Here is a 13,248-nt window from a genome sequence, read left to right on the forward strand (position 1 = left end):
TATAAAGAGTTTTATTAGTTTACCTGAACCCATTTGGCAATTCATTGGTCTAATGTTATGGGGCTCAGTTTTTTGGCATGTAGCTTGTGAAACTGGGAAAAACCCAGGAACAATCCATAAATTAGCCGCTTCGTTGTATAAGCGATTCAAAAGCGATGGGAAAAAAGTAGCGGCTTATAGTCCGGAAAATACAGTGTGTGTGTGTGTGTGTGTGTGTGTGTGTGTGTGTGTGTGTGTGTGTGTATATATATATATATGTGTGTATATACACACATTATATACATACTTATATATATATATACACACACATACATACACACACACACATACATAGACATATATACATACACATACACACACTGTATTTTCTGGACTATACATACAAGTCACTTTTACCTTACAAGATTCTAGCTCCAGAAGAAAATAGGACTTGCTAAACTTATTGACACACCTCCTCCTCCGTTAATAAAAACAGCAAGCCTATTTTAAAAAGTAAATACTTCTTTACAATGTTAAGACATCATATAAGTGAGACAATCACAGTAAGAATGCTCAGCAACAAAAAATAGTACAGTTGATACATTTGCAATTCATTGGACAGCTGAACTACAATGACCGTATGTTGTAACTTTGCTTAGACGACATGTCGCCAAGTGCCTTAATAAATCAGTGAGCGAGTCAGAAGGGTTAAAATAAATAACTGATGCAGCCACAGAATTTGAAGGAAGGTTTCTACAAAATGGTAAACCTGCTTTATTGGAATACACTCTCACTTTGCAGCCAAATAAATTGTACAGCACATTAACCTTTTTTTTTTTTTTTTTATATAATTTACAAAACAACATTTTTAGCTATTTTCAGTGCGTGTTTTTTATTGATATTATAAAAAAAAAAAATCTGTCAATATCCATAAAAACTGCTGTACAGGAGTGCTGCAAAAAGAAGCAGCATTTACACAATGAATGGATTATATTGTTAGAAAACTACACTGTCTCAGTATTCAGACAAAAATGAAAATAATGGTGATTTGTCCGACCAGACTGTGTCCAGCATAAAACAATCACTGCCATTGTGTCTGCAATTCATAGAGTAATAAATGCATTGTTTTGGGGCAACTTCTGAAAACAGAGACAGCAACACCACTTCGATCTCATCCATTAGGACAACATGTAAAACTGAGGGATATGAAAATACATGCAACAGTGTCTATTGTGACACTGTAACCCCTGAAGTTCCACTGTTTGAGTCACTGGTCACATTAGTGTTTGAGCTCGTCGTTGGAGCGCTAATTTCCTGAGCATGTTCTGTGGCTGAGAATGACAGTTCATTACTGCGTGCTCCTGGTTTGCTGATCAACATGGGAATGAAGATGTTGGATGAGCAGTGCTCACTCAAGTACTCTCCTCCTTTCTCTTCGTAGTCCTGGCGACTGATCCAGCCAGGAGATCCTGGCGCGTTTCTTAAAGTCCACTCACGTGCCCCAAACCAGGCATCCAGAGACGGCCGAAATGCCAATGAGACCTGGAAACCCAGAAAAATAGTTGTTCTCTACGCTGTAAAAATCATAATATTTACTACATTTTTTTAGCGACATACTTTTAAACTCTTGTAAATTTGTCTAATGTCAATATTGACAATTACTAAAATGTAATTCATTTGGTGTAAAAATTATATTACATTGGTACCATTACAAAGTACGTTTAAAGATTTGCTCATTCATGAATATGTTCACTGGTAGATAATGGCAGGTGCAAAAAAAGACGAAACACAAGCTAAAACAAAAAAAGACCTTAGGGTATGCCATTAGACCGTCCAGTGATTTAATGCATAAATAATAAAACGTTCCATCTGAAGTTCCATCTTATTGAAATCCATAGAAATGTTTCAACTTGTTACAAAACAATAAATTGCATGTAAATTACATTTAAGTATAAAACTGAACACATAACATACTGCTCTGGGAAAAATGTATGCTAAACATCTAAAACAATGACTGAAAAACTCTTGCAGAAAACCATGGCGACATGGTACTGACTTATAAATATAGTTTTCTTTTCCCACTGGGTTTCTGATGTTGGTTTCCTTTTTGAGGAAAAGTGTTTTTGGTGGTCACCAGAGGTTTGTGAGATGTTTGTTGAAATTTGTGAGAGGCACACAATTGTGATTTTTGTCCCTGTTTTTTTCGAAAACATAGAAATGACAGTGTACATGCTTTTACCCATGAAAGTATATAAGATGAGTGTATGATAATCTACATACTGAAAGAAAATATAATGGCAATGCACAGCACCATAAGTGCCATTTATATCACACTACACTTTTATGCTGAGCCAAAAAGAGGATTGTCAATAACAATGTTTCAGGTGTTTTGTATATATCATAAAAAAAAGAATTCAAGCTATTGCTAAACCTTAGATGTTGCATCCTCTGAGAAGTAAATGTGTGTGTGTTGTAAAACATTAAAAGTTTTTGTTTAGTTTACACATGAAAATATCAATAATTGATCATAAATTATCATATTTTTATATACACTATATTGCCAAAAGTATTTGGTCACCTGGTCATAAGTACGGTATGTGATTTTTGAGCATTGCATTTCACATTTAGTCCCAACTTGCTCTAATATTTCCCTCCACTCTTCTGGGAAAATGTTCCACTTGATTTTGGAGTGTGCTTATGGATATTTGTGTTTATCAGCCAAAAGGGGCAGGTACTGATGTAGGTAATGTAGGTGAGGTGAGGACACCTGGGGTGCAGTCAGCGTTCCATTTCATCCCAAAGGTGTTCAGTAGGAATGAGATCAGAGCTCTATAGCAGACCACTCAAGAGCTTCTTCTCCAAAGCATGTAAACTAGATCTTCAAGGAGCTCACTTTGTGCACAGGGGCATTGCAATGCTGGAACAGGTTTGGGTTTCCAAGTTCAAGTGAATGCTTGACGTCCTGTACAATTGAGTGCCTCCAGCTTTGTGGTAACAGTTTGGAAAAGAATCACATATAGAAGAAAAGGTCCGGTGACCCAATACTTTTGGAAATATAGTGTATATATTTCTCATATATTTTCACTTATTGTTGTTAATACACACACAAAGTGTAATTTAAATTGACTTGATTTTGAATCGATTCTTTAACAGTAAAAAAAAAAAAAATTGAAAAAAATCAGTCTCACTTTATCTCAATTAAATTTCATTTGCAGATTTAACAATGGACATTGTCACCAAGTAGTTTTACCGAGATTAATATAAATTAGTAATGTACATTTTACATTTATAAATAAGTCTCTATACGTTTATCCTCAATGAGCAAGCCAGTGTTGACATGAGACCATACGAGGAAAATACCTTGAGAGGAATTAGACTCAAAACGGATATGCATCACTCTGTTACCTTAAAATGTGACTGGAATGGCCTCATAGCAAGCAGCTCTCTCTCAACTCTTTCTTTAACTCCAGGATAAAGGAGATTTCCACCAGTCAGATAAACATTTTCAGTTAACATTGCCTGCATTTCTGGAGAGTACCTGCACAACACAAAAGCAGTGTTTAAAAAACACTAAAGCCCTATATTATATATACATATATATATATATATATATATATATACATATACATATATATATATATATATATATATATATATATATATATATATATATATATATATATATATATATATATACACATATACACATATATACATATATACATATACACATATACACATATACACATATACACATATACACACACACATACAGTGAGGAAAATAAGTATTTGAACACGCTGCTAATTTGCAAGTTCTCCCACTTAGAAATCATGGAGGGGTCTGAAATTGTCATCGTAGGTGCATGTCCACTGTGAGAGACATAATAAAAAAAAAAAAGAAAAAATCCAGAAATCACAATATATGGTTTTTAAACTATTTATTTGTATGATACAGCTGCAAATAAGTATTTGAACACCTGTTTATCAGCTAGAATTCTGACCCTCAAAGACCTGTTAGTCTGCCTTTAAAATGTCCACCCCCACTACATTTATTATCCTAAATTAGATGCACCTGTTTGAGGTCGTTAGCTGCATAAAGACACCTGTCCACCCCATACAATCAGTAAGAATCCAACTACTAACATGGCCAAGACGAAAGAGCTGTCAAAAGACACTAGAGACAAAATTGTACACCTCCACAAGGCTGGAAAGGGCTACGGGGAAATTGCCAAGCAGCTTGGTGAAAAAAGGTCCAATGTTGGAGCAATCATTAGAAAATGGAAGAAGCTAAACATGACTGTCAATCTTCCTCGGACTGGGGCTCCATGCAAGATCTCACCTCGTGGGGTCTCAATGATCCTAAGGAAGGTGAGAAATCAGCCCAGAACTACACAGGAGGAGCTGGTCAATGACCTGAAAAGAGCTGGGACCACCGTTTCCAAGGTTACTGTTGGTAAAAGACATCATGGTTTGAAATCATGCATGGCACGGAAGGTTCCCCTGCTTAAACCAGCACATGTCCAGGCATAAGTTTGCCAATGACCATTTGGATGATCCAGAGGAGTAAGTCATGTGGTCAGATGAGACCAAAATAGAACTTTTGGGTCATAATTCCACTAAACGTGTTTAGAGGAAGAAGAATGATGAGTACCATCCCAAGAACACCATCCCTACTGTGAAGCATGGGGGTGGTAGCATCATGCTTTGGGGGTGTTTTTCTGCACATGGGACAGGGCGACTGCACTGTATTAAGGAGAGGATGACCGGGGCCATGTATTGCGAGATTTTGGGGAACAACCTCCTTCCCTCAGTTAGAGCATTGAAGATGGGTCGAGGCTGGGTCTTCCAACATGACAATGACCCGAAGCACACAGCCAGGATAACCAAGGAGTGGCTCTGTAAGAAGCATATCAAGGTTCTGGCGTGGCCTAGCCAGTCTCCAGACCTAAACCCAATAGAGAATCTTTGGAGGGAGCTCAAACTCCGTGTTTCTCAGCGACAAGCCAGAAACCTGACTGATCTAGAGAAGATCTGTGTGGAGGAGTGGGCCAAAATCCCTCCTGCAGTGTGTGCAAACCTGGTGAAAAACTACAGGAAACGTTTGACCTCTGTAATTGCAAACAAAGGCTACTGTACCAAATATTAACATTGACTTTCTCAGGTGTTCAAATACTTATTTGCAGCTGTATCATACAAATGAATGCACCTACGATGACAATTTCAGACCCCTCCATGATTTCTAAGTGGGAGAACTTGCAAAATAGCTTTCAAGTGTTCAAATACTTATTTTCCTCACTGTGTATATATATATATATATATATATATATATATATATATATATATATATATATATATATATATATATATACATACACACACATATATACATATACACACACACAAACACACACACAAAAACTTGCAGTTTGCAATCAGTGTTTTATATCAAAGCAAACAAAAACAATTTTCTATCAATTACCATCAAAGGTAAGAAAATGGCAAATGTAAGAAAAAAAACATGAATTTTATTTTTTGGTCCTGGTTTCACAAAGAAGAAAGAAAATGTATCCAGAGTGGGGAACAATGCCCTCTAGTGGTTAGATGATTTCAAAAGGAAAACATTTTTTATCTCACTGTGAATCATACTGTAATTTTATTTTGCACCCAGTAAAGTTAAATTGTTAACCACTAAATTATCTATCGAGTAACCTACAATTGTCACCATTCCTAAACAGAATGAACAATGGTGAACGAGAATAAATTATTTAAATTAATTTTATTTTATTTAAGTAATGATAATCTGTCAAGTGTTAAATTAATCAGCCAGTGCTAGGTCAGAAATATAAGAAATGAACTCACTGTTCTAGTACAAACTGTAGTGCCTCAGTAAGGCCCATCTGCTCTTCACCAATCAGATACGGACGAAACAGGACCTCTGGTGCTCGCAGTCTCTCGGTTCCCACGAACAACTGATGGTACTCTGCCATGTTAAACACTGGCTACGGACCAAAGGTATATATAATAAGGAATTAAAAACAGCCCAAATTAGTCCAGGCTTCATTTAGAAATTAAATTGGAAGAATGTGAAGCTTCAGACATGGTCTTCAGTTATTCCCTAACTTTGTATAAAGAAGTAAAGTTTTATTATCACCTGGATATTATCAGCCTTCTCATGTTCAGAGGTTTCTTTAGTTACATCAACCTCAATATCACCTTCATCTGCAGGCTGCTCCATCTGCTCCAAATCTGAAATCTAAAAACACAAACGGACAAAAACAAACAGAAACACACACACACACACACACACACACACACACACACACACACACACACACACACACACACACACACACACACACACCTATTAAATCAAACTAGATCAGTATACATGATTAACGATGGTCATCTATAATCATTTACATTTATTTACTCTCATTGAATAACAAGTGAATATTAAAGTCTAATTATGCATTTTACTTTTTCCTCTTATTTCAATTCATATGGTTAAATGTCAAGTTAATGATATATAATAAGTGGATTAAAATATTATCTCACAATTAATTGCAACTTAATTGCAAATTTTTTTCTGTTCTAAAATGTACCTTAAATTAATACTTACAAATTTTAACACTCTAATCAACATGGGCATGGAAAAATATAGATGTTTATTATTAGTGAAACCAAACTAAACATAGAGCATTAAGACAAAATATTCCTGTAAATGTATTAAAGCAATTATGGTGTTTAAAATTAAGTAAATCATCAGGACACCAATCGAAACCTTTGCTTCCACACGGACGGTTTTAGTTGCCAGATATGTGCATCATGGCGGATTTTGGTGGTTGATTTGAGACTTGGCACATCAATAAAACAGATGTTTATTGATTTAAAATAATTTTTCGCTGGAGTTTATGGATTAAAGAAAGGACGTCGTAAATGAATGTGTTGCATTGAAGGTTTTAACTTCGCCTCTTTTTTATTTATTTATTTTTTATAAAAATGGAAATGCTGGCTGCATTTATTGCATGCTAACAAAATCAACACTGCGATGCTGCAATGCTAAGACCTGCGATGTTGTATGGTTTAGAGACTTTGGCAGTGAGTAAAAGACAGGAGGTGGAGCTGGAGGTGGCAGAGCTGAAGATGTTGAGGTTTTCGAGGATGGACAGGATTAGAAACTAGTTTATTAGATAGATCACGCATGTAGGACGTTTTGGACACAAGGTGAGAGAGGTGAGATTAAAATGGTTTGGACATGTGCATATGGGGTATTTCGGTAGGAGAACGCTGAGGATGGAGCCACCAGGCAGGAGGAAAAAATTAAGGACAAGGAGGAAGTTTATGGATGTGGTGAGGGAAGACATGCAGGTTGGTTTGAAACAGGAAGATGTAGAGGACAGGGGGTATGCAAATGGATGATCCATTGTCGTGACCCCTTAAGGGAAGCAGCTGAAAGAAGAAGAGAAGCACAGCCTTAATCCTGCTGGGAATGGAATTCAACAGAGATGTATAGGTTGGTTCTGGGATGCTCTTCCACTACTCTATAATTACATCACGAAGCATCTAGATGCTAGCAGGCTCTTGTCCACTTGATCACCTTCACCTTTAGCAAGGCATTTGTTTTGGCGGTGTGTTTGGGGTCATTATTATGTTGGAAAACTGCTGTTCGGCCCAGTTTCCATGAGGACATTATTTTCTATTTTAGAATGTCACAGTACATGTTGGAATCCATGTTTCCTTAACTGAACTGCAGCTCCTCAGTACCAACAGCACTCATGCAACCCCAGACCATTATGCTACCACCACCATGCTTCACTGTAGGCAACACACAATATTTTGTGTTCTGCTCGACAGGGCGTCGACACACATGCTGGACACCATCTGAGCCAAACAGGTTTATCTTAATCTCGGCCAGCTTCAGAAGAGGCTTCCTTCTCTGTTGACGGCCAGGCGAACCGACTTTCAAAGCGGACATTCTGTAATCTCTTAAGCACTGCTGGCAGCACTCATGCGTCTTTTTTTTTTTTTTAAGCCAGCTTCTGCACCTGACACACAGCATGAGGACTCAACTACTTTGACCGACCCTTGCGAGGCCTGTTCTGAGTGGAACCCGTCTTGGGAAAAACCTCTGTATGACCCTGGCCACTGTATTGTAACTCAGTTTCAGGGTGTTACCGATTTTCTTTAGCCCAGTTCATCTTTGTGGAGAGCAACAATTCTGATTCTCAAATTCTCAGAGTTCTTTGCCATGAGGTGCCATGTTGAACAGCCAGTGATCAGTATGTTAGAATTGTACTCAAAGTACCAAATCTTAACTGCTCACAAGATACACAAATTTTTATAGTCCTGTCAGGCAAACAAAAAGATGATGACTAGGACATGTGGCTTTGCATGGTTACGTGATGTATACTGCTATTCAAGCAGCACAATGACTATGAAATATATAATGGTTTGCTTGCAGTGTCATTAGCCATCAAAACATAGGTGCATTATCATAACTGGCATAAACACTTTTCATTGTTTTTCATACTAAACCTGTTCATTTTATGGATGAAGAGATATCATATATATATATATATATATATATATATATATATATATATATATATATATATATATATATATAAATATATAAAAGCAAACCATTTGATTTGATTTCAATTACATTAGACGGTACACTTCACTATCTGATTCAAAGTTCCTTTAACATAATCACACGTACGTATACATACCTCTGCTCTAACTAGTCTGTGCTGTTCCACGCTGAGACTGAGCTTGTGGATGTAAGACTGTAATTCCTCAGCTGAGTCCATGTTTAGCTCCATCAGCCGCCTATGAAACTGCTCCACTGCACCCTCCTCCAACAGCTCCTGCATAAACAGGGCAGAAAAACGATGCGTGTCACTTTGAGAACACAAAAAGGCCTTCATCTTTCTGCAGTGCTCAGCACGTGTGCATAACGTGTACCTGCACCATAAGCAGTGTGTGCAGTCTTTTCTGATCCTGCTGCAGTTTCTCTTCTTTGTGTCTATTGCTCATCTCCTCAAGCCTGCGAAGCTGCTGTACTCGTTTCTCCTGTCTCTCCTCCACGCTCGCGAACATGCCGGCGACCTTCCCCGAGAATGGCAGCTGCATGCGGTGAACCTCAGCCTCATAAAACTCCGCACTACGCCACTTCTCCAGCTCTGTGTAGTGAAATTTTACAGAAGAAAAAAGTTATTTTAGGAGAGAAAAGGCTTGCCGAGGTTCAATGCACCGAAACCATGCTTTCTATAATACTTTTAGTCAAGTCAGTGTTGCTAATGTTAGTATTTAACGTATTAGAAGACTACATGTAGGCTTTACCCTCCTGGTAATCCACAGCAACATAGCAGTGTTGATGCAGTAACTCCTCCATACGACTGGGTGTGATGGCAGCCTGGTGAGCGGGATATTTTAGCTGGAGGAGCCTCTGCATATACGCTGCGGCATGGCTTCCTCCAACATTTATACGTTTACAGTTGACAGCATCCAGTCTGCATAAACATGCACAGTAATGAACAATAATTGATGAGCAAGTGCATCAATAATAATAATAATAATAATAATAATAACTAGGAAAGAACAATTAGTGATTGGGGCAGACTTTAATAGGGATGTTGGTGAAGGGAACAGAGGTGATGGGTCGGTATGGTTTTAAGAGAGGAATGTGGAAGGGCAGATGGTGGTAGATTTTGCTAAAAGGATGGAAATGGCAGTGGTGAACACTTATTTTAAGAAGAAGGAGGATCATAGGGTGAGGTATAAGAGTGGAGGAAGGTGCACACAGGTGGACTATGTTCTATGTGGGAGATGCAACCTGAAGGAGATTGGAGACTGTAAGGTGTTGGCAGGGGACAGTGTAGCTAGACAGCATCGGATGGTGGTCTGTAGGATGGTTTTTTAGGTAAAAAAAAAAAGGGTAGGACGAAGAGTGGGGAAGAGGGGAAGAGGGAGGACTAAAAGAAGAATAAGATGGTGAAAACTGAAGGAGGGAGACTGAAAATTATTAACCTACAGTTTTGGACGGTGGATCCAAAAGTATCAGCATCAAGCAATACAATTATTACTACTAACAACAATACTGCTACTACTCCTAGAGGCTTTTTACTTGTCAAATGTACTTTACAGCACAGTGTAATTCTTCCTTTGCATATCCCAGCAAAGTTAGGAAGCTGGGGTCAGCCATGATACAGTGCCCCTGAAGCAGAACAGGTTAAGCGCCTTATACTACTAACTACTACTACTACTACTAAAATATTGCTTGGTAATAATAAATATATAGTAATACACACATACGTCCCTCTGGGAGCAAACAGTTTGGTGGGTTTTAAATAATATTATGGTAATGTAGTATCATTAAACCGTAACAATAATAAAAGGGTATCTTGCCCGATTCACAACTATAGACTTCCATTCAATGAAGAATCAGCATTTTATGAAAGTATAAGAAAAAAGTGAAAATGTAATTTAAAAAACCCTGGTGGTCTATAAAAAGTAAGTTGATTTGGCTGTGTATGCTGTAGGACTGCTTAACCCTGTAAGAATCATAGAAGACTAATGATCATTTAGGAGGCTAGGAGTTTTAGTACACAGAGCAAACTAAAACTGGCAAGAGCAGCTTCTTTCTTTAATTAAACAGTAATATGTTGTTCTTCTTTTATGCAGTCAACATCAATTGCAACACAGAAGCTGTAATTGAACGTAAGAGTCTATTAATACTGTTTGACATACAGGACCGATCTGCTACCCTGAGGGGGTCTTAGACAAATCCAGCTGAAGCAAGCTCTCACTGTAAGTTTTAAGAAAGAGATGATGGTGCAGCACATATTAGTATTAGAGCTCAAAAAGAAAAGAATTCTTGTTGTCATTCTGTGACATGCAACATCCATTCTGTCACATAAGCTAACCAACCACTGAGTGCTCAGTTCAGAAGAGAATTAAAAAGAGTTGTCATTGATGTGACTTTTATCTGGATCAACTAGTACATAGAATAATTGACATGAGATACTTCACAAATTCCCTACTGAAGCACAAAGTCATGTCTCTGCTGCTACCAGTAAAACTACATATTAATGATGTGATGCTGCCCAACAGGGGGGATTTTATGCAAGGGTTCAACTGGGTCAAACAAGAGATGATGTTTGGAGATATTGTACAGTGTCAGGAAAATACAGGATAGACATAATGTTACACTAATACTCCAGTACAACTGTAGCCAGTGTGAGCACTTCTTTACTACAGCTATAATAATAATAATAATTTAAAAAATAATAATAATAATCTAGAGAACAATACTACCAGGGTCTAACTACTAACTACTTGGGTCATGACATATGAAAGATGCTCTTTTAATAGGGACGTGGTAGTTTAGTGGTTGAGGCATTGGACTGAAAGTCATGAGTTCAAGTCCCAGCCACACCAAGCTGCCACTCCTGAGACCCTGTACAAAGCTGCTCAGTTGTATGAATGAAGATAAATTCAAATCACTCAGGATAAGGGCATCTGCCAAATGCCATAAATGTAAAGCTGTAGCTGTACAGATTTTGAAACATAAACATCTAAGTGCTATATAAAGTATTGAGGAAAACACAAGCCAAAGAAGCTAAAGCTCTGCACCTGCCATTGATGAAGGGCAACACATGAGAACAGTTATATCCTGAAGACAACACCAGGCCTGTGTGAGGTTTATCGAGACCACACTGTGTGCTGTTGTAGTAGAAACTGAACAGGCTGTCAACACCATATGCCACTTGAGGAACTCCATAACACTCGAACAGCAGTTCAGACATCATCTGCCGGCAGTGAAGTGGGTTGCATGAAGCCTCAGTGAAGACCAGTGGATGCTCCACATGACCCTGGTTACAGAAAAAAAACACATTAAATATTTAGATACATTCTAAAACACTTAACGTGGCTTAATGCCACAAGACAAAAAAATGCGTTTTTAAAAGACCAAACTCAGATCAGTAAACACAGATCAGAACAGATAAGGTTTATTGTGTTGCAGAAGATCTGTGAATTTATGGCATTATGAATTATGTACATTTGGTATACAAGTCGTGTCTTACCTCAGTCCCAATTCCGAGGTGAACAAAGATATAGTCCACCATGAGCTCTTGGATCTCAAAATTAACCACAACATTGCGGTCGAACTGACTCTTCAGGAGCCACCGGAGCGGCTCTAGATTGGGGATGTCATTGCCGACCTGAGTTTCACTCCGTGCTGCTCCTCTGCTTCGCGCCGCCACCGTTTTAAAAAGCAACCCCGGAAGTGCAAATTCTTCTCCTTCACAAGCCCAACCGGCTCGCGTTTGGAAAGATCCATTATCCACTACTATCGGAGCTGGAAACGGGTGTACGCATTCAGGTTTTACTTCGAAAACAGGGTCAGGGAAACACTTCGCGTCCTGAAACGTAAATATGTTGCAAGGCAGACTGACGCCGGACATCATTTTGAACCGGGTGTCACCTCCAAATGGATCCGGAGCGTTTTGCGCCCTTGTTCAAAGTTCCACATAGAATGCTGCATTTAGCTAGTTTGGCAACATCAGTGAAATATGGCATTATAATACTTTAGGATGACATAAAAATAATAATGATTTGTGGCTACGTTAAAAGTTGTCTATATTTATCAAGGCTTACTTTGTATCTAATTAAGGTTCCTGTAAACATTTAGTAAAATATCCATTACAAACTGATGGACTGAAAGCATAAAATACTAAATAATTTTTTTTTTTTATTTAAATCCCTTTAAGAAAGAACTTCTGATAACAACTCATTATGTGTATAAAAGACACCAGTCACAGAAGTCTTTCATTTAAACCTCTCCACCACCATGGGCAAGACCAAAGAGCTGTCAAAGGACATTAGGGACATGATTGTAGACCTGCATAAAGGCTGCAGAAAGGCTGGAATGGGCTACAAGAAGCTTGGTGAAAAAGAGACTACTTTTGGCATGATAATTAAAAAATTGAAGAAATACAAAATAAGTCCATCACGCTCGCTCTGGAGCTCCATGCAAAATCTCACCTTATGGGATAAGGATGATTCTGAGAAAGGTAAGGGTTCAGCGCAGAATTACATGGGAGGAGCTTGTTAATGATCTCAAGGGAGCTGAGACCACAGTCAACAAGAAAACACACCAAGGTCCTTCTGCTCAAGAATGCACATGAACAGATTTCAAGTCAAGTTTATTTCTATAGCGCTTTTCACAACATTGTCTCAAAGCAGCTTTACAGAAATCAAC

General features: G+C 38.1%; 1 protein-coding gene across 1 annotated transcript; it reads right to left on the reverse strand.

The window, feature by feature from the left end:
• Nucleotides 1-717: 717 nt before the first annotated feature.
• On the reverse strand, nucleotides 718-12,513 carry actr5 (actin related protein 5). The gene is made up of 9 exons (XM_083554503.1): nucleotides 12,071-12,513; nucleotides 11,619-11,857; nucleotides 9,327-9,496; nucleotides 8,949-9,166; nucleotides 8,714-8,851; nucleotides 6,133-6,234; nucleotides 5,841-5,980; nucleotides 3,385-3,517; nucleotides 718-1,521 (listed from the first exon to the last, which is right to left on the reverse strand). Exons 1-9 carry the CDS (start codon nucleotides 12,452-12,454, stop codon nucleotides 1,207-1,209), a joined length of 1,839 nt encoding a protein of 612 aa, XP_083410629.1. The 5' UTR covers nucleotides 12,455-12,513; the 3' UTR covers nucleotides 718-1,206.
• Nucleotides 12,514-13,248: the final 735 nt, after the last annotated feature.

This window comes from Silurus aristotelis (genome assembly GCF_946808225.1).
Source record: "Silurus aristotelis genome assembly, chromosome: 11".
Taxonomy (NCBI): Eukaryota; Metazoa; Chordata; class Actinopteri; order Siluriformes; family Siluridae; genus Silurus; species Silurus aristotelis.

Bases quoted from the DNA above. Each gene is read 5' to 3' on its own strand.
- actr5 (XM_083554503.1), bottom strand. From the start codon at position 12,454: ATGATGTCCGGCGTCAGTCTGCCTTGCAACATATTTACGTTTCAGGAC. The intron at 9,167-9,326 runs GTAAAGCCTACA...TTCACTACACAG, and splicing joins TGCTGTGGATTACCAGGAGG to AGCTGGAGAAGTGGCGTAGT. The intron at 5,981-6,132 runs GTGATAATAAAA...TTTGGTCCGTAG, and splicing joins AGAAGGCTGATAATATCCAG to CCAGTGTTTAACATGGCAGA.